The sequence below is a fragment of the Trichoderma evansii genome, assembly GCF_050947405.1.
Source record: "Trichoderma evansii strain SZMC 28006 chromosome Unknown GGI43scaffold_2, whole genome shotgun sequence".
Classification (NCBI taxonomy): Eukaryota; Fungi; Ascomycota; class Sordariomycetes; order Hypocreales; family Hypocreaceae; genus Trichoderma; species Trichoderma evansii.
Window position 1 is genome coordinate 2,373,953 of NW_028145204.1, and position 20,311 is coordinate 2,394,263.

Below are 20,311 nucleotides of genomic sequence, written 5' to 3' on the forward strand. Positions count from 1 at the left end.
ACATTCATTCTGATGTGTGATTATCAAATCAAACTATTACATCAACAACACCATTGACACCTCAATATTAACACAACCTCAGCATTGCACCAAACTATAGCATGCAATACCTACTGTCTAGTAGTTATCGCCGCCTTGGTTCCGGCCGCTTCCCATGTGCATCTTATCCTTCACCTTCTCAAACAGGCCGCCACCGCCACCACCCTCACGCCTGTTTCCAGAAGAGTTGTCAGAGGAGCCAAAGCCCGAGGATTGTTGGTTTCCAGAGGAACCATACGAGTCGCCGCCGCCGTAACTAGAATCATACGTGTTACTATTGTCACTGCCTTGGCCATAGGTATCGGATGAGCCATACGAGTCACCTTGGCCACTGGAGCCGAGATTAGAATCATCGTTGCGACGATTGCCAGAGCCGTATGTGTTGTCACTGCCTAATCCAGTGTTTCCAGAATCATACGAGTCATTACCGGAGCCGAAAGTGTTACCACCGGAGCCGTAGCTATCGGTATTGCCTGAGCCGTAGTTGTTGCCCGAGCCGAAAGAGTCGCCTTGGCCACTGGAGCCGAATGTGTCACCTTGGCCACTGGAGCCGAAAGTAGACTCGTCATTACGGCGATTGCCAGAGCCAAAGGTTTCTCCTCCGGATCCAAATTGATCTCCTGTGGAGCCATAGTTGTCATTGTTACCGCCAGACTGCTAATTGTTAGTGAGTATAATACAGCGTAGGTATTGAGATATCGTTGATTCTAAAATATTATGTGACTTACGCCGTATTGCTGCTGCTATAAACCAGGCAAAATATTGATTAGTTCTTGTCCAACTGATGAGGAGAGAGTATGAAGGTAGCAAACTCACGTTGTCGTTGTCACGCCAAGACATTTTGAAAGAGTAGATTTAACAGAGAGACCTTTAAATGTTTGTAATTGTCAAAGTGAGATTATGGGTTTAATTCTGAAAACTTAGTAGGCTGAGATCAGGTAGGCCGAGGTTAGGTAGGTCGAGATCGAGACGACTCACGGTCCTTTATATACAAAGACACGGAGGGAGACGCAACAGGGTAATGGATCATAGACTTTGCCTCTTCATACTTACAACCATTCGGATGCTCAGAATGTTTGGAAAAGCTGCCATGGCGCACGCCACCGGGTATATGGAGAAGGTCCCACTAGAAATCCGATCAGTAACCACATCTCTATGATGGAAAAGAGCATGACATAGTAACGCTGCAAGGTACATACAGTAGTATCAAGGCAGGCTATTCACAGCTGAAATCGTCATGAATATCTCCAATTTTCCCCAAGTGCCCCGCCCCCGGGCCACGCCCGGCAGCCCCGTACTACTGACCTCCCCTTGTCCTTGTTACGGGAGCTTCAATTAACATAGCTTCGTTTCCATCGCATCTTGGCGCTCCAAATATAGAAAAGGTTTAATTCCTATACAAACGGCAACATTTCTGCTGATTTCCCGTTTCTTTTGGATCCAATCAGCTTTTCTTTCGCGAGATAGATCTTGTAATAATTCGACCAACTGTAGGAATTTAAGCTTCCCCTCCATCTTGCCCCCCTCATGTCCGCCGACATCCAGCAAGCTTTGGATGGCGATGAGCGTGTGGCGCTCTTAGTTCCTGATCATGGCGATTGGAAGACGCCGTCGTCATTTGAGACAAAGCTTCGCAAGAGTTAGCGGCGGGGTAATAAATAGACGTCGAAAGGTTTCTTCTGATGAGTGCATCTCGCAAGCCGGCCTAGTTGCAGATCTGGAGACGCTAAGTGCGCTATGACGGATGAGCTACCTACATACCTACATGGATATTATGCCATGCTTTTTACCTGGAGTGACCGCATGCAGAGGCTCCAAATTTTGCCCGGTAAGCTGGGAGTCGTTGAGCTCCACGTTGCTCAAGTAGTGGCTGCCACGAGTACATGAGAATAGCTGGATTGGAATGCCAATTCGCACGCAATGAGGGGCTTGCAGTCTAAGTGATGTCTATTGGCTGCATCCGTCTAATTGCTATCCGGTTCCTCGCCAGTCTCGACACCCATATACCGCACCATGTTGAGACGAAGGAGGTGGGTGTTGATAGTAAAATTGAGGGGTTTGCTTTGCTTTCCGTAGGAGCTCGGTAAGACATGACGTGACATGGCATCATTGGCAGAGCCAGCGTCTTCCAACTAAGACGGTAATTATTCTTACTTGAGGCTCCTGTCCTAGAGTAGGCACCCCCCGAGTTGATATGGAAGCGAAAGGATGCTGCATTACATCATTGCCTTCCCCGTGCTTCTATTCTGGGCTGGTATTCGTCTGGTTGTTTGAGCTGCAGCCGGCTGTAGGTGATGTTCATCCATAATTACCGTATCGTTTGGAGTGATTGATATTGCTCGTATACGTGTAGAATTGCCATTAGTTGAAGTACTTGGCTGAAAAAAAAAAAAAGAAAAAAAAAGTAGAAGAAGGAATGCTATGATGATAGCCAGCATAGAAAGCAATATGCGACTGCATTGAAGCCGAGTGGATAAAAAAAATGAAACTAGCCAGATGATGGCAGTGGATTATCTACAAAAAAAAAAAAAAAAAAAAAAAAAAGAATTTAGTAGAAAAATTAAAAGATAGAAGCAGAGATAAGATTCTAAATATGCCTTCATTATTACGTGCCTGCCGGTATCACTTGGCCGATATTCGTTCTAGGAAGGCGCAAGCTGGAATACCGGCAAATGGGAAGAAATGCCCGTCTACAGTTGATATTAAATGAGATAGAAAAATATGGTTCAAAAGAGAAATAGAGCTGAAATTATAAAGAATAAATAGATGCGTAGATATCTGCGTGAATTATAAAAGTCTACAATTAGTGAGAGAAAAGATTTCGTGAGGATAGCGATCCTGAGATATTCCGAAGTAGACGTTGCTTTGACCCAAATAATTCACGATCCACAGGTACAATATCCATCTTCCGCACCTCTGCCATCATCGCCATATTTAAGACTACAATATGGCCTCGACCCCAACAAACTCGAACCGCAGTCAACCAAATCCTTGCACACCTCATAGTCCCTCTCATCTCCCGTCCTAGAGCAATCGAAATGACGGCATTCACATCTTCCCAACGGATACTTTGAGTCTCCAGTGCTGCAGTACGGAAACTCAGGATACAATGAAAAATGCCTTTCTGTACAGTTCAAACTCGTTGCGCAGTAATGATGGGGACTCTCTTGGAAAAGGCAACCTATGATTCGGGGCTGGCACCCACAGATACCCATATCATCGGTAACATTGTTGTGCTTCTTCTTTATACAGATGTGGTCATCGAATTCGCGACACTGGCGATAGGTTAAACACATTGACCTTCGAAAACACGCCTTGGCTAGGCATTTGCACTCCCCGCGCTCGCATGTTGGATATAGACCTTGCGATACGTCGCAGTTCAACGTTACTCGGCAGTCTTCTGCCATATTCGAGTCGCCATCGCATGTGTCTGTGAAATTGAACCTCATGGTCGATCCAGTCTGGCTTAAAGGGGGAGTCTGTAAGCAGGCACTCGCGCTTGAAGCTGATATTGGTGCTGAAGTTGATGTTGGTTGAGCTTCCGACTTTGGCCAAGGTGATATCGGAAAGCAAAAGATGTTATTACAACTATGAGATGTTTTAGTGCTCTGGGTAACCCTTGATAGCTCTGGTAGTTCCGTTGAGGCATCCCAGGCGGTAATAGCTGGCGATGAAGCTTCTTCAGTAGTCATACTAGCAGAGAAAGAGACGGTGCTGAAGGGGTCCATCATAGTAGCCAAGCGACCACGCGGAGGCACTGCAGCTATGTATGGTATGAATATTGCGAGGCATAAGCTTCCCAGAGCGAGAAATACATTGTTCAAGAACATATTATTAATTTTTGCTTGGTTGGTGTCCAAGTGTATTGACTCTAAAACGACTTCTAAAGACCCTCGATCAAACCCATGCCATCCTGAGATCCTGCTGACTTTAAGTGCTTTCCCCATTGCAGTATATCATCGCTAAACAAATGCGCCCACATAGCAAAAACAAGACACTTTGCACCTGATACATTTTCATCCACAATGTTAAACATCAGTGATCAAGTTTAGCAGCTCTAAATTGTGATAATGAAACAATCATCCGTGTTTCCATCGTACCATTACACGTCAGTGATCCTTTACAGCTTGCTGCTGAACTGATCATCAGACACAATCGCGCCGCTCATCATCGCTGCCTCAGGCGGTGTAGGCTTAGAGAGAAACAATTCTCTTCCACCTTGGTTGCCCCACCAGGCGACTCCAATAGCTGCTCTTTCGACATCCATTTCACCGTTGATGAGAATATCCCAGAATCGCTTTTTAACCGGCGCCCTCAGCTTGGGATCTTCAATAGTGTTTAAAGTTTGTGCCGTAATGGTAAGCCATTCTTCCACCAAAGGCAGGGGCAAGAATGGCAGAGTATCAATCAGAGCCATGGTTAGTGTGCTCTGCTCTGAGCAAAGTTCTGGAGGCTCCTGGGCCAAATCTTCTGGAGATGTAGCATCCAAAGAGACAGCATCTGGAGTTTGGGGCAGAAGTGCTGTGTTTGCCGTAGGAATGGATGCGCGAAGCATTTCAAGGAGAGTTTCTGAGAGGTGGGGTTCCACCGCGGCGATCGGGAAAGGTGGAGAGATGGTTTGCATGACGGTCTTATAAGCAACTCGGAACTGCCTTGGAGAAATTTGTAGAGGAAACGATTCGAAGAGCTTAACGATGTAGAAAGGGGCGATGCTGATGGTGAGGGGGCCGTGCTGTGGGCAGGAGAGAACAGAGAGGATGGCGCTGTGGGAAGACTCAAAGAGTTCGACTATAGAGGGAGTCATGGGGCCCTCATGGGAGAGATATGAGGTTGCGGGCTTGATTATTAAAGCTTCGCAAGCATCCGTGGATAGCACTAAGGGCAAGTGCTCAGCAAGATTCAGATAGAACAGATCTAGAGTCCTCGAGAGACAAGTAACTGGGGCCGTCGGAGTCTCAGTAGGTCGTATCTCCTTGAGAAACATCTCGCACGCAAGCGGATTTCGGGAAAGGGTATCGATAGATGTCAGGTAGGTGAAGTTATACACCTGGAAAGCGCTGTTGTTGTTCCGGCTGGATATAAAGTAAAAGTTTCGAAGAATATGCAGTGATTTGATAGCAATTTCTGAAGATGTCACGACGTTGAGCATGCGATGATCCAGCAGACTGCGAGAAACAATGGCCTGGAGGACAGCCACGGCGCCAAATATCAACTTGCGCAGGACTTGCCACAGCACCGGCCACGTCTTCTGGTAGGTCTCAAGGCTCAGCTTGTTAGCTTCGAATGCTGGATCGACATCATTGAATCTGTTCAGCTTCCAAGCATCAACAACTTGGCGTGAGAACAGCAGCAGCGCATCCTGTGCCGCCAAAACAGCGACGGTATCTGTTGCATGTAGTGCTGCGTAGGCGGCAAGTTTTGAGAGGGGCCCAATGTTTCCCATCAAGGGTCGCTGATCCATGGCTTGTAACAGACCGAACGAGGGTGTTTGTGAAGTCCAGGAAAGCGTTTGACCGGGAGCCTCGGTTATGCTTTCTCCAATAACCTGAAGGAACTGGCCCTCGCAAAAGCCTTCCGGGCCTGTGATGGCCCAAACAGTGACTGGCAATAACTCATTGCAGTTGATCTGAGACTTGTGGAATTCTGAGAGCAGGGGAAATGAGAAGTTTAGAGCCAGTGCAATAGATGCGCCAGCAAGTGGTCCATCCTGTCGATGAGTATCCAGAGCCATATTGGCAGCCGTCACAATCGCCCCTTCAAGTGTTCCTCTAAGGCTGCTGGATAGTGCATGCTTATTGTTGCCTTCCATTCCCATAAGGACGCCCGTCATAACCAGCAAATGTTGCCATCTCTTTGAATATTCATCCGCGCCCTTGACCACCGCTCTTACCCAGTCGTCGCAGCTCAAAGCGCCTCCTTCAAGAGGCAGGCCGTCGAGGGTCTTCTTCTCATTCTCTATCTCAAGGTCGCGCACGCGAACCGCTGCGGTATTGTAGATGCTGATTATTCGGACTGCCGTACGTAATCCATCGTGTCTCTCCCATATGGCAGGGGCCGTCAATAGCTGTGATGTGAGAACGCCGAGGTTAAGAGGGTTGGAGAGTTGCGAGAGCAGGTGAGCGGTCGTGCCGATGATTTGCTCCGTCTTTTTCGCATCGTGGAGGTCCTGGAAATGGTGCAGGACCGTGTTGAGGAGCTGATCAGCAGGCATGATGATGCATTTGTTGCGCCGTGGCTTTCGAATGCGCTGTTCGAACTGGCGTCAGGACGGCTGTTGGTTGAAGGCGAGGTTGGCCGGATGTCGACGCGATCGTATATTATTAGGCGGCTGATGACTTAGCGCAGGCCGTTGCCGAGGTTCTGGTACCTCGCATGGACGTCACTGATGCCGTGCTGAGCTCCACTAAAATTGCCGTTTCTTTAGCGACTGCAGGTAGCTAGGAGAGCCTTTGTCTCAGCCAACGAGCGAGTCCGTCACTGGCAACTCTCCCAATGCAGGCGAAGAGGGAGATTCGAGAGGTAAAGACACGTTTCCACCGAGTGCCAAACCAGACATCGACTAACAACAACTACAGTGAGCAGTAAACCAACACGGTCGCGCAGATGGCTCGACGCCTGATCCCTCCGAGAAATTACACCACTCCCCATTTCCCGTCCCTCAACGTCAACACCCTCTTCGATTCCACGCCCGACAAAAGATATACGCTCTACTATATCAGTGATGTTTGGCGCTTCACAGTAATATGGACCCTCATCACGTTTGCGCTGTTCCACCTCGGTGCCGTGTTCATCGCCTTGTTTACGCACGGGTGGAAGAAGTCGTCGTGGAAGTATCTTTGGTTGACGCCGATTATCTACCTGGGGGTCGCCGGGCTTGAGGCTTTGCTCTCTGGAACCATCGTTGGAGTCATGTTAGTGATGAATGGAGTATGAAAGGCGAAGATACATACTGACTGTTGGAGCAGGCTTGGCGCTGTCTATCAAGCAGGATACTATGAAATGAACACTTGGATTCCCTGCACATGGGGATTTATCAATGTTCTTACGTTGGTTATCTCTTCCTTTTCGATTCAGGGAGGACTATGATCCGGCAGTTTGGAAATCTCGAAAAAAGGGGTCGGTCAAAGAGGCTCAGATGCAGTGCTATACCATGAAGCCTATATCAACGACCTGCATCATATATTCCACACACAGCTTGGATAGAGTTGGCCGCTCTGCATTCAATCGCCAGGACGTTGGATCTTAGCAGTTAATTGCTACTACTATGGCTGAGATCTAACAAGCCAGCTCCGAAGCATGACGTGGATACCAAGAATTATAGAATTACATCAGAGGTAAGATACTATACACGCCGCACTACCAGGCCAAGCGTGCTGACCATAGCTTCCGATTCGAATAGTGGGCATGGGTCAGCAAGCAACAGCTGTGACTGAGCGCCACCAGCATATTCAGCTCCGCGACAAGCAGATGGCTTGTTCAAACTGTATTTGTCATTGTACGAATTGGATACTGAAAGCCTTGGTCATATGGCTTCAAATAGATGATGGAGAAATTTCACCAAGAGATACCTCAGAAGGCCTCGGTAAACGATGATGTTGAAATCCGTAGTTTAGAATTCTTCAAACCATATAAGAATAAGAATAAAGAAAATTTAAACCGTCAAAGCGCGTCTCAAGCCTTGAAAACTTTGCTCCGTACTGTCTGTAGTATTGTGCTGCATCTTAGTCGCTGCTAAAAGGTGCTCTGGCCGCTATTTAGCCCCAGAGCTCCGCCCCTGAACCACCAACTCTGGCCAAATTCCCGATACTCCACTGCAAACAGTTTCTACGGCCACAACTTGCGGAGCTGTAGCGCCAGTACTTTGCATTGTTCAGCAGAGGACAATCCGCGAAAGGGCAGCAAACTTTATAGGCACGACGTCTCTCACACTCTTTTATCGTGTTTACTCTCTCTTTTTATAACTGCGCAGAAAGGCCTCGCCCCTTTTCTACCCGCGCTGCGCCTCATAATTCCGTTTGCGTGTCCCCACGTGCAGCTTTTTGGACACAAAACACCAGAGCCGATATCGCCATTTTCAAGCACCAAAGACAATCGGCATCATTAAGGAGATCATGATATAGACACGCACCTACTGGCTGCTCGGTCACATCAACTCCCATCTCGAAGAGGGCCCATTATTTACCAGGAATTTTGACACCCACGCATCCACCATGGCAAACTCATTCGCCCATCTGCCTGAGCATCACGATGATCTCCCCTCTTACCTGTCAAATCCCGCCCGCAACTCCCCGGTCTTGCTCGAGCCCGAGAGTTCTCTCAAACCTTTCTTTCCTGGACAGCCCAAGTCGCTCTCCGGGATCGCTCTCCGCGCGTTCTGCCTGGGCATGGCCTTCTCAGCAAGCATCATCGGCATAGTATCCATCTTGATCTTCACCCAGAGTCCCATCTGGCGCGTCCCGTTTTTTCTCCTGTCTCTATCTACTTTCCATTTCCTGGAATTCTGGACCACAGCCGAGAAAAATACCGCGGTGGTCACTATTGACAGCTTCCTTCTCACGGCAAACTGGCCGTCTTACGCGATAGCTCACTCAGCCGCCTTCATAGAGTGTATCGTCGTGACGGTCTTTTTTCCCAACCGCCATTGGGCACCTTTTAATTCCGGCCGCCTGCTTCTTTTCCTTGGTCTTTTCCTAGTCTCTGTCGGCCAGGTTGTTCGTTCCATAGCAATGCTGCATGCCGGAGCCAGTTTCAACCATCAAATTCAGACAAGGAGGGCCCAATCACATCTTCTCGTGACGACTGGAATCTATGGATGGCTGCGACATCCAAGCTATTTTGGTTTCTTTTACTGGGGTTTGGGAACGCAACTTGTGCTGGGTAACACGATCTGCTTTGTAGCCTATTCAGCTGTGCTGTATATGTTCTTTAAGAGCAGAATCAAGGTGGAGGAAGAGAGATTGGTGCAGTTCTTTGGCGATGACTATGTAGATTATAGGAAGAGAGTTGGCACACTGATGCCATTTATAGGATAGGGCTACAAGCTGAAGATTAGCTAGGATGTGGACGGATGAAGAACATAACTGCTGATATTCATTGGCATAGTAAGCATTTACAAGGTGGCAAAATTAGCGATCATCATTATGTATGTAATCCTTATAATATTCACCCAAAATTTATAATCGTCGTATCTAGTAAAATATCTTTCAAAAGAGCTCTCTCATTAAACTCCCATAACATCGTCCATAAAATGACTCAAACGGCCATGCATATATTTCCAAAAATCGCATATTAGTGATGTATCGGTTGAGGTATCTTGCTCACACTGCCATACTTGGCCTGCCAGGCGTAAAAATACATTAAGGCGGCGAATGGCTGCCCGAAGATTGTGAATGAGACCCAGAAGATGACGTTTCCCAGAATGCGGCCACCATGGCCGAGTTTCATTTTTTCGAGAGGGGTAGTGATGGCAATAAGAGGGAGCTGAAGGAACATGCCAAAGAAAGCGACGCCTGGCGAGAGAAACAGTATTGGTTAGTTTGAGGTCAAGATACTTCAGACTAATTGAGTCTTTCGGAGGATGAGGACATACCAATAATATTGTGAGTTGGAACACCAACAGCAATCTCGTGAAGTACGGCGGAAACAAAGAAAACAGCAAAACTGGCAGCGGCTGGGCTCCAGCCTCGTCCAATCATGGGCATGTAGACGTGACGCTTAAAATACGTGTAGACAGGTTTATTCCATGTCCTCCAGTAAGCACCTAGGCTTTCACTATTCCACCAATCGTCGTAAAATGATCTATCGCCAAATCGTGTAATCTCTGCAAGAGCGTTTAAGAAGGACTGGAAGAGAGCAAAGAATCCTGCCAGCCAGATAACCAGAGAGATTGTAGAGAGCTTCATAAGTCGTTCCAGGATGGAAAATAAATCGAGCGATGCAATTTTGTCCAAAGAGTTGCGTAAAACGGGGGTTGCATATTGAGCGCTGGCAACCCAGATGAACACGCCGAGGCAGAAAATCTCTCCAAGTCGCTTGGCCACAAAGACCCATCGAATCTTGTCGGTACGCGGATAAACGGGCTGGTATACCAAAGTCGGAGCCCACCAGAAGTAAACCAAATTCTTCATTGTCACATTTTTCGGGTATGGACATGACTTGTATAAGTCAGGCACTTCTTCACCCTCCACTGGATGCAAATAGGCATGTCGAAGGTCTCGATTAGTAAATGCATAAGAGGCCGTCTTGAGCCACACAACGATAGCATGCATCTCAGTCAACGTGCCAATCAATGGATGATAGACATAAAAGTATACAACGACGGTGGTGATGGCGAGAGCAAGAGTGATGTTGATACCATGAGCCAGAGCTGCGAGAACCCAGATGGAGTGAAACTTCTTTCGCTCTGCTTCTGACGGACCAGAGCTATTCTCCTTCATTCGTTTTCTTGACCCCTCAGCCTGCTTGGCAGCAACGAGCTCAATGACATAAGCCGCAAAGAGATGGCAAGGAATGAGAAAATACAGTAGAAGACCAAGGAGCAGATCTTGCCGCCTATAGTCGTGACACCTTATGCAGATCAAGACGCCGTACTACACCAAAGCCAGATGTCAATGCTGCGTCACCTTATCGGATCAATTTTGAGAAAATTCAACGCACCTTTTGAATATTTTCAATCATTAATCTGAGATTGCCAACGACTAATGATCTGTTAGAGAGAGGTGCTCATAGAAAATTGTCCATTGAAAAGAGAGCCATACCTAGCACAATGACCATGAGATTGCGGAATCCAAGAAAGCTAGGCGCCACAGTAGAGTCGTGGCTCAAGCATGATGGCCTCGTCTGAGAATGCACTGCCGCGACATGGCGATATTTCTTTTGCAGCGTCTTGGACAACCGCTCCTTGGTAGTCCCATTGGGAGGCTCCACTGAGGTTAGATCTGCTTTCTCGTCTGTGGAGGCATTGCGTCGAGATACAGAGCCGACAGAGGCCTCGACGCTCGTCGTTGTCGAGGATTCTGTAGGAGACGCCATTCTCAGTCCCTGGCGTACACTCTGCCAGAGTATTTTGCAGGTGTAATTCAAGATATGGTGAAAGAGATGAATTGGACAGCAGCGGGCGAGACGAGCTACCGATCGAGCTCCTACCGGGATAGAGGGGTTTAGACTAACATTAAGTTTGCCTTCGACTCGCCTTAATGCCAGTCACTAATTCCCGTACTTGTACTTTAGCAGCGGCCCGCAAATTGCCTCATAAGCCTCGGAGTATATCCAACGTTATCGGCGTCGACCGAAATTAAGACGTGACAGAGTCAGGATCCCTATCTAATGTAAGGGTGACGATAGAGATGGAGCCAGGCCTAAAGAAGATTTACCCTGTGCCAAAAGCCACATGGGAAAAAAGAAAAAAAAAAATCAAGGTGGCATTTGTATTTCCAGTGCCGTGCTATATAGCGAGGTACCTGCCTCTGTAATCTGTGCCTTAATCGCTCCATCGCCAAAATATGACCAGTGGCGGCATAGGCGGAAAATAGCGGGTGTGGAGAGCTGGCTCCGAGCTGGGTGGGGCGCAGGAGCTTGAACTGGTCTTTTGCCTTAATTTTAGCAGCAGATTGCAGTGCGTGCTGGGCGAGAAAAAGATGGGAAAAAAGCATGTGAAAACTGCAGACTGCCAAGGGCTGAAATGGCTTCATGATATAATTCGCCTAGCCAAGCAGGTCTCATAAGCCATCATATGGAGCACGAGGTTCACACGCTGCCACGATTCATTTTACATGCACGAAGACGTAGAGCGGTTTTAATACAAAGTTTATGCTCCAGCAGGAGGAGGCGCTGTGCTCTAACAGATTACCATGCAGCTGAAAGCTGATAGGCCAGATATCTGAAACGACGCACCACAGGAAACGTGTTCCCTTCTTTCATGGCATAAGCAGTAAATACCCAAGAGGTTGCTTTTGTCATTAAAACTAACAAGAAACGAAGCTTAATGAAACACAGTATAGAAAAAAAAAAGCGCCGTTGCAGGCTTAATCTGAGACCATACTCTGTGTAGGTGCTCTCGCTGTACTGTACGTGTATTCAAACATTGCTGACTAAGACCAAGCACCTTCTATGTGTCACATGACCTGCACCCAATCAGAGCATGCGTTTCACCAGCGCTCTATCACAGCTCTCAAAGCGCGAGCTCACAGAATGAGACTTTCATCATCAAAGGCAGCTCTGCAAGCTCTTCATTAAGGGTTGGTCTTAGCTACACATTTAGTTGCTTCTTACGTATATCAATTTATACTCGAATTTATACTCAATCTCAGCTTTTTTATACTCATCACGGTGGTGTATGATCATCAATTGACGGTTGAAACGCGACGATGGCCTATGAGCCTCGTGGAGAGTACGGCGACCGGGGAGGTGGTGGTCAGGGTCAAGATGGCGCATTTATGAAAGTACGAGGTCGAAGTGAGTCTATTTTGGTTTTAATTGTATAATCCCGTTCACACGCTTTATCATTTACCACTAGCGGAGCCTGCTCGTCTGTTTCTTGGCATCTATTGTTTGGCTTGATGATACGCTTCAAGGCAGCTCTTGCCTATGGCACCTTTATACCACTGAATATTTCTTTCCTTGCAGTATCTCTCTGCACCTGCATAGAATAGTTGTTTAGTTGTTAGACCTGCTTGGACAAGTGTCCTGTCGAGATATCTACGTAATCATGTTTTCATGTTTAGAGATGGCTGAAAGTTTACCTCGACTCAACTATTTCATCATATGGCGGGATAAAAATGAGAGTTATCCGAAATTCGACAGAAATCATCTTATCCGATGGGCTAACCGGATCCCCAACAGGGCCTGTGACGGATTATAGTGCCAGTGTCCTCCATTGGATGCGAGATCGCGCTCCCAACTACAGAGGCGGCTACACGGGTGAGAGGGAGCGTCCAAGCGCAAGCTATATTGTGGATGTGAGAGCAACTCGAATTTTGGACAAAGATATCAATCAAGAGTAAAACTAACACCCCTCGAGATGATTCCACCAGCAGGACGAGCAGTATTCCCAGCTGATTCCATTCCGGCCAAGCACCTCCATTCTTCTCTGAATAAGATCAAACACCCTATCAATGTCGTCCGATGGACCCCAGAGGGACGCAGACTGCTTACAGCTTCGACCAGCGGCGAGTTCACCCTCTGGAACGGCACCGGCTTCAATTTCGAGACTATTATGCAGGCTCACGATTCTGCTATCCGCGCCCTGGAATACTCACATAGCGACGACTGGTTGATCTCGGGTGACCATGATGGAGTTATCAAGTACTGGCAGCCAAACTTCAACAACGTCAAGAGTATCAATGCTCATACGGATCCTATCCGAGATCTTGCATTCAGCCCCAACGACTCCAAGTTCGTCACCGCCTCGGACGACTCCACTCTCAAGATCTTCGATTTTGCTCTTGGCCAGGAAGAACTGAAGCTTGAAGGCCACGGTTGGGATGCCAAGTCTGTGGACTGGCACCCAACTAAAGGATTAATCATTTCCGGATCAAAAGATCACTTGGTCAAGCTTTGGGATCCTCGTACTGCGCGAGCCCTGACTACTCTACACAGTCACAAGAGCACTATCACCAAGGTCCTATTCGAGAAAAAGCTCGGTCGATGTTTTGCGACCTCAGCACGAGACCAGACAGCTCGTGTCTTTGACTTGCGAATGATGCGCGACATTGTACTATTAAAGGGTCATGAAAAGGACATTTCGACCTTGACTTTCCACCCTGTACATGCCAACCTCCTCTCTACGGGTGGCATGGACGGTTCACTCTTCCACTATATGCTGGATACGCCAAATCCCCCAGCCGGCCAGCCTCTGACTGTCGCCCCTTATGACAGCCTTGACCCAGAATCAACTCCTGCTCAGTCAATATGGCCCACACACAAAGTTCCATTCGCTCACGATTATGCTATTTGGTCTCTGGACTGGCATCCCCAGGGTCATATTCTTGCGTCTGGGTCAAATGATCGTATTACTCGATTCTGGGGCCGTGCTCGACCTGGCGAGACGGAAATTTTCCAGGACAGGTACCATATTGGCGAAGCAGCTGCCGAGGCACAAGGCACCTGGGACCGCCGTGGTAATCGCCGCCAGCGACAAGAGGAAGAGCAGCGTGAGCTGGAAGACGAAATGGACGCTCTGGTCGATCAAGATGCACAAAAACCTACTGTTCCTGGCTTGACTGGTGGAATTCCTGGCCTGCCTTTGGGTGGAGGTGCTGTCCCTGGTCTCGGCTCAAGTATCCCGCCGCCTCCAATGGTGCCTGGAGTTGGTGCTGGTTCAACCGCGCCGCCTCCCCCTCCCCCTCCCCCTTTCGCTATTCCTGGCTTCAACGGAGCACCGCCGCCTCCACTGCCAGGTCTGGATCTCCACAACCCTCCTGACCCGGCGAAGCTGCTCGAGTTGATGCAGCAGGCTGGCGTACCCATGCCACCCCCAGGTTCTCTTCCTCCGGGTCTGATACCACCTCCGGGAGGCATGCCTCCACTACCGGGCAACTTTCCACTTCCCATCCCTCCACCGATGAATCCTAATGACGCGGATCGTCGGCGCATACCTCTTCCTAGCCAGGAAGAGAGTCTCCGACAAGAGCAACGACATGGAAAGTATACCCGCGCCCGGTAGCAGTTTCTTTTGAGTATTCATGGGAAATTTTGTTGATTGGTCGGTCGATATCCTCCTTTAATGGCGTTCTAATGGGCTAGAGATGGGATTATGAAGGGGCCTTTTTGTAGGGATCATTGACGTTGAAGAGATGGTTTATACTTCCTAATTGTTTTTAATTACGAACATTTTACAAGAAGGGTTCAAAGGATATATACAGCGATTGGCTATGGGGAAATTTAAATATCTGATTTCTATCTGATGTGCTATTCTAGTATATGATGTGCTATGTGGTAACCACATGGTGTTGCTGGCTGTCTATTTATATATAATCGTGGTGATGTAGTGATGGATGCAAATGACGACTGACTCTTCAATCTCTATAGCGATATACAATTGCTGATAAAAGAAAAGCAAGCTGATTTATAGTAGCATACGTCATTCGTGGAGGTGGGAACAAAAGAGAGAGAGCGTGAAGGAGGGTGTGTCGTAAAATTCATATCTCAGTCTCAGCTCCCAAGGCATTCAAAATAGCCAATTCTCATCAATGATAGTAACATCCAGGATCTCCAATCTTTCCCTATAAGCGAATCCACATCAAAGCTTATTTAGAGCTCTTGGCGAAAGTCTTTTGCCTGTCGTTGTAATCCTTGATGACCAAAGCGCAGGTAGTGTCGGCGCAGAGCCTCTTTCGGCGCTGCATGGGCAGCAGGTTCGCAAACTCAAGGCCGCTAGCACGCTCGACAGCCTCGAGGGGCACCTCAAAGTCGGTGATGGGCTTAGCGTTGTCGATGCGGGCATTTGGCAGAACGAATGCGCCGACGGCGACGTTGCCGCCGACACGGCCGTCCTCGGCGAAGATGACCTTGTAGAAGTGCGTGGGCACGGCGACTGATGGCGGGGTGCCAATCATCTCGTACTTGACGTACCACTTGTTGTCGACGGGATCCTTCTTGGGCAGATATAACGGTCCCGTGACGATGCGCACCGAGGGATACCGCTGGGTCAGACGACGGCAGAAGTCCTCAAAGTGCGCCCAGTAGTCGCGGTTGAAGCCCTCGCCAACCTGCGGGCACATGTTGCTCAGGTAAAACGTGTCGTCCATGGCGGCCTGCGACCACTTTGCGTCAGCGGCGGGAACCTGGTGTCCTCTATCGTAGCCGCTGCGGAAGTAGTCCTTCAGCAGGGCGCGGAACTTTGCGGGCACGCCGTCGTCCTCGAGGAACTGGCTGTTCTTGCGGTCACCGCCGCGCGTAGCGAGCGACTCGGGCGTGATGTGCTCAACGACCCAGTGAGGGTTGCGCGTGCGGCGGTCGTAGCTCGAGATTAAGGCGGCGCGGGTCGCAATGTCGGAGACGGGGCCTGGGAAGCCATATTCGAAGAGGCCGCCTGGGTTGACGGGCGCTGCGCCTGGCACTGGTAAAGGAGCACTGCCGGAACCGCCAAAGACTTGGTTGGCAGGGATTGCTGTGACGGCGGTTGGGGAGGTGACGATGGCTGTGGAGGAGAGAGAGGAGGAGGAGGAGGCGGCCATGTCTGCAATTCTATCTTTGGGACGAAGGGAGTAGAGAGCGGCTGTGAGAGCAGCGCCTCCTCCAGCGCTGAGGGCGGCGATTGCAACCGATGTTTTGAGCATCGTGAGCGGCTGGCTTTATATATATATATATACTTGTATAATGGGGTATTATTTATAGAAGAAAATAGAAAACACCTCAAGACGCAGCAGTACGTCAGGTATAGTTCGGGAAAATAGCCAGCACGAGGCAAGTCCTAAAGCCGCTCACGGGATTCAATAGTATCTTGAGGGGCACCTTGAGGGTCTATGCGATTTCACAGCACTTGCGCATGTGCTCCCGTGAGAACGCTCTCCATGCAACCACTGACGTCGTCTGTCGACCAGGCTGAGAGACCACGAGACCCCTGGGCAAGGCTGAGGAAAACAACAACCACAGGCACGAGCACGGGTTTAAAAAAAGAATAGCCCGTCAACTGGTAGTATCAAAAAAAAAAAAAAAAAAAAATAGATTAAGTGCATGGGCTTTGCCGTCCAAAGGGTCCTCGGGTTCCACGCCTGCTAGCGGCCAGCGGAGCCTTGTGAAGCCTCAGGGTTAGCGGCTGGCCTTAGGCGGTTTTGCCCCCGAGCCGGGCCAGGGGCTGCAACATGCTTATTGATTTGATCGCATTATGTGGCATAAGCCAGGGGGGGAAGTGCGTTTCTGCTGTTTCTGAGTACGGAGCTGTTTTATTTTTGCCATGGATGTTTTATTTTTATTTTTTATTTTAGTTTAGTACCCTTCTGTTCTTTTGCATGCTGTTTCTCCATCCTTCTTCTCCTTGCTTTTTCCCTGTGCTGGGAACGCTCGTTTCTGGAATATCTCGTCCCGCGCAGCCTCCGAGATCTGTCACGCCTCGGGGTCTCTCTCTCCGTCAAACCTTCTGCTGTGTCCACCGCAAATCGAACCCCCGAACACTGAAAGCGAGAGCACGCGGAATAGCAAAAAGCGAGAGAGACTGGGAGGCAGGTGGAAGCGCAGCCTGCTTAGCTCCCCCGCGTGACTGGGCATCTTAGACTCGCTAATCCTGCTAGACTGACGCTGTGGCTCTGGCCGCAGTGAGCTTGCTACAGCAGGCGGCACGCTGACGCGGGCTAGACTCCAGTGGACCGAAGACGCTGGGAATGCTGGAGAGCCCCCTATAACGACGACTGCGACGGCATCATGCATTATCCCCCCCTCAAGGCCGGCAGCCTCCCCAACGGCAACGGCTTCACGTCAGCGCCAAACTACTCGGCAACCAAGCACAAGGCCATCGAAGATGCGCGCGCCGCCCAAGCCCTCGTGCTGCGCGAGTGCGCCGCGGCCGACCGAGAAGCACCGCCGTACCAGCTGCTGGAGCTGATCGGAAAGGGCAGCTTCGGGCGCGTGTACAAGGCCCGCGGCACAAAGTCCAGCCAGCTCGTGTCGGTCAAGGTCATCAGCATCGAGGAGGGCGACAACATCCAGCCAGGCGCGGCCGACACGCTGGGCGACATCATCAAGGAGGTCAACACGCTGAAGCTGCTGAGCAACACCGGTGCCAAGAACGTCAATGCTGTGCTCGACACGCACCTGGTTGGCCAGTCGGTATGGATGGTGACCGAGTACTGCGCCGGTGGTAGCGTTGCGTCGTTGATGCGGCCCACGAGCGGCCTGGCCGAGCGCTGGATCGTCCCAATCTTGCGAGAAGTGGCCGAGGCGCTGTTCTGGGTACACAAACAAGGCATCATCCACCGCGACATCAAGTGCGCCAACGTGCTCATCACCGAGGCTGGTGGCGTGCAGTTGTGCGACTTTGGTGTGGCCGGTATCATAGAGACCAAGTTCGACAAGCGCAGCACCATCACCGGTACGCTACATTGGATGGCTCCCGAGCTCTTCGACCCCCACGTTGCCTACGGCATCGAGGTCGACATCTGGGCCTTTGGATCCATGGCCTACGAGATCGCCAATGGCCTGCCGCCAAACGCAACTGCCAGAATCAACATCCAGCAGTTTGGAGCATATCTGAAGCAGCATCGACCTCGTCTTCAGGGTGACCGATTCTCCGAAAACCTCAAGAACCTCATCGCCTTCTGTCTGGTTGAGGATCCTAAGCGACGGCCGCCTATCGAGGAGATCCAACGACACCCGTACATCTTCAACACGCAGGACAGATATCCAACCGTCTCCCTGTCGAGGCTGGTGGCTGACTACAAGTACTGGGAATCTCAGGGAGGAAGCAGACAGTCTCTATTCTCGGCCGGCGGCGCTCAGGGACCTCGAATGGATCGATCCCCCGTTCGTCAAAGCGGATGGGACTTTGGCAATTTTGACGAGGTGGATGAACTCATGTTCCAAAACACTGCTAAACCGCGTGGCCCTACTCCCGACTATTACCCCAGCGTTGCCTCGAGCCCTGAACCTGAACGTACGGCGCGACCAATGCAGCGCGGTCGTCGCAGGCGGCCACCCCCAACCATGAAGGAGCTCAAAGCTCCTTTGGAAAAGGTCTTTGACCCATACACCATCACCAACTATGGAGAGAACTCGAGAGCCTGGTATGGCAGGATACCCATGCCGCCTCCAACTTCAGCACCGCCGACGCAGAGGAAACCAAAGCCCCCCACTTCGAATCCTACGTCGAATCCCACTTCGAACCCCAACCGGAGTATCAGTCCGAATCCCAATGCGGAGCCGTCAGCACCGGCTCGCGAATCATTAATTGATCTTGATCTTGCGATGGATGATTTCGACGCTCCATCTTTACCTGCCCTTGAGGAAGAGACTATCAAGCCAGCTGCACGGCCCATCTCAATCGATCTGAGCGGATCCGCTGATGAACGACGAAAAACTCAGGACTGGAACTTTCCAACCAAGCGTGCTACTCAAGAGTGGTCATTTTCTACAGCAGATAAACGAGATACGCAGGAGTGGACGTTCCCTTCGAACAAGCGTGAGACAACGGAATGGACATTTCCGACTACTGAGAAGCGAAGCACCCAGGAATGGAGTTTCCCTACAGAGGAGAAGCGAAACACACAAGAGTGGTCATTTCCTACAAGCAAGCGTGACACTACGGAGTGGACTTTCCCTGCCATGACGCCCACTTCGGCTACCTCTACTCCTGGTCTAGATATGTTTAGTGATAATGAGGATTATCCGACTATAGTTCATCAAGACGATGACATGGGCTCAGTCAACCGTGTATCAGCCATGAGTCTTATTGATCTTGATGCTTCCGGCCCGGTCAACCGTGCATCGGCCATGAGTCTTATTGATCTTGATGCTTCCAACTCAGTCAACCGTGCATCGGCCATGAGTCTTATTGATCTTGATGCTTCCAACTCAGTCAACCGTATATCGGCCATGAGTCTCATCGATCTTGATGCCTCCCTGGCGGATGACGTGAGCTATGGTGCTTCTGACTCGTTTGTGCCAAGCTCTCATGTTCGATCATCTGGTTCGGTCCATGGCTCTCTGGCGTTCGACCTAGAACTCGAAGCAGATGCTACATACATAAATACGAGAGAACCCTCGCTATACATTGATGATGATATGGAGTCGGTTCCTTCTCTCACGCGGCAGCCGAGCGACCTGCAGAGCACTCCCACGACCCCTGATGAGAGATCAAATATTGCGTGGGAGCCATCTGGCTTGGGAATCATGACAAGCGCTCGAAATTCCATCATGAACTCCATGCCTCTTCTTCCTGCTGCCCCATCACCAAACGTCCTTCAGGGGCTGGGCTCCCAGGATGATTTGAAGAATGAACTACATCATATGATATCGAGTATGAGGGAACACCTCCTATACGCGAATGATTGGTTGAAAACATTTGATACCCCTACAGAAAGAGAAGAAAGAGAATACGACGAAGAAGAGGAAGAAGCAGAAGCAGAAGCAGAAGCATAACCAGCATTGCATTGTATTGCATTGCATTTTGCGCCTTTTTTTATTCATTTACATCTGGTGATGCGACTTTTCACTCGCCGTATTATCGCCAAACAGCAACAGCCCATACCAGACCGGAAATACGTACACGCAAACACGCCTATGCATATACCCTTTTTGCGTACTGATTGAGAGAGAGAAGGAGAGGAGAGAAAGAAAAGAT

At 49.7% G+C, this 20,311-nt stretch overlaps 9 protein-coding genes across 9 annotated transcripts; 4 read left to right on the forward strand and 5 right to left on the reverse strand.

Annotated features, from left to right (window-relative positions):
* Positions 1–33: 33 nt before the first annotated feature.
* GGI43DRAFT_164641 (DNA damage-responsive protein 48) lies at positions 34–1,231 on the reverse strand. The gene is made up of 3 exons (XM_083199599.1): positions 856–1,231; positions 768–782; positions 34–693 (listed from the first exon to the last, which is right to left on the reverse strand). The coding sequence occupies exons 1-3, from the start codon at positions 877–879 to the stop codon at positions 118–120; spliced, it is 615 nt and encodes a 204-aa protein (XP_083065287.1). The 5' UTR covers positions 880–1,231; the 3' UTR covers positions 34–117.
* A 1,533-nt stretch (positions 1,232–2,764) lies between these two features.
* On the reverse strand, positions 2,765–4,073 carry GGI43DRAFT_164732 (uncharacterized protein). The gene has a single exon (XM_083199601.1). The coding sequence runs from the start codon at positions 3,984–3,986 to the stop codon at positions 2,919–2,921; it is 1,068 nt and encodes a 355-aa protein (XP_083065288.1). The 5' UTR covers positions 3,987–4,073; the 3' UTR covers positions 2,765–2,918.
* Positions 4,073–6,345, reverse strand: GGI43DRAFT_164729 (uncharacterized protein). Its single transcript, XM_083199600.1, has one exon. It carries the CDS (start codon positions 6,248–6,250, stop codon positions 4,160–4,162), a length of 2,091 nt encoding a protein of 696 aa, XP_083065289.1. The 5' UTR covers positions 6,251–6,345; the 3' UTR covers positions 4,073–4,159.
* Positions 6,346–6,459: 114 nt separating this feature from the next.
* GGI43DRAFT_394314 (uncharacterized protein) lies at positions 6,460–7,791 on the forward strand. The gene is made up of 3 exons (XM_083204752.1): positions 6,460–6,558; positions 6,615–6,950; positions 7,005–7,791. The coding sequence occupies exons 2-3, from the start codon at positions 6,643–6,645 to the stop codon at positions 7,123–7,125; spliced, it is 429 nt and encodes a 142-aa protein (XP_083065290.1). The 5' UTR covers positions 6,460–6,558; positions 6,615–6,642; the 3' UTR covers positions 7,126–7,791.
* On the forward strand, positions 7,792–9,170 carry GGI43DRAFT_394316 (protein-S-isoprenylcysteine carboxyl O-methyltransferase). Its single transcript, XM_083204753.1, has one exon. The coding sequence runs from the start codon at positions 8,250–8,252 to the stop codon at positions 9,069–9,071; it is 822 nt and encodes a 273-aa protein (XP_083065291.1). The 5' UTR covers positions 7,792–8,249; the 3' UTR covers positions 9,072–9,170.
* Positions 9,171–9,199: 29 nt separating this feature from the next.
* GGI43DRAFT_164832 (MBOAT, membrane-bound O-acyltransferase family-domain-containing protein) lies at positions 9,200–11,233 on the reverse strand. Its single transcript, XM_083199605.1, has 4 exons — positions 10,797–11,233; positions 10,696–10,736; positions 9,629–10,628; positions 9,200–9,548 (listed from the first exon to the last, which is right to left on the reverse strand). The coding sequence occupies exons 1-4, from the start codon at positions 11,068–11,070 to the stop codon at positions 9,328–9,330; spliced, it is 1,536 nt and encodes a 511-aa protein (XP_083065292.1). The 5' UTR covers positions 11,071–11,233; the 3' UTR covers positions 9,200–9,327.
* Positions 11,234–12,039: 806 nt separating this feature from the next.
* On the forward strand, positions 12,040–14,993 carry GGI43DRAFT_164966 (WD40-repeat-containing domain protein). The gene is made up of 4 exons (XM_083199606.1): positions 12,040–12,084; positions 12,140–12,492; positions 12,880–12,995; positions 13,058–14,993. Exons 2-4 carry the CDS (start codon positions 12,405–12,407, stop codon positions 14,699–14,701), a joined length of 1,848 nt encoding a protein of 615 aa, XP_083065293.1. The 5' UTR covers positions 12,040–12,084; positions 12,140–12,404; the 3' UTR covers positions 14,702–14,993.
* GGI43DRAFT_164741 (ribonuclease) lies at positions 14,993–16,856 on the reverse strand. The gene has a single exon (XM_083199603.1). It carries the CDS (start codon positions 16,314–16,316, stop codon positions 15,285–15,287), a length of 1,032 nt encoding a protein of 343 aa, XP_083065294.1. The 5' UTR covers positions 16,317–16,856; the 3' UTR covers positions 14,993–15,284.
* Positions 16,857–17,397: 541 nt separating this feature from the next.
* GGI43DRAFT_420513 (serine/threonine protein kinase, STE family, PAK/STE20-related) lies at positions 17,398–20,109 on the forward strand (the record flags this gene model as incomplete). Its single annotated transcript, XM_083207827.1, has 3 exons — positions 17,398–19,091; positions 19,209–19,399; positions 19,547–20,109. 3 exons carry the CDS (start codon positions 17,398–17,400, stop codon positions 20,107–20,109), a joined length of 2,448 nt encoding a protein of 815 aa, XP_083065295.1.
* Positions 20,110–20,311: the final 202 nt, after the last annotated feature.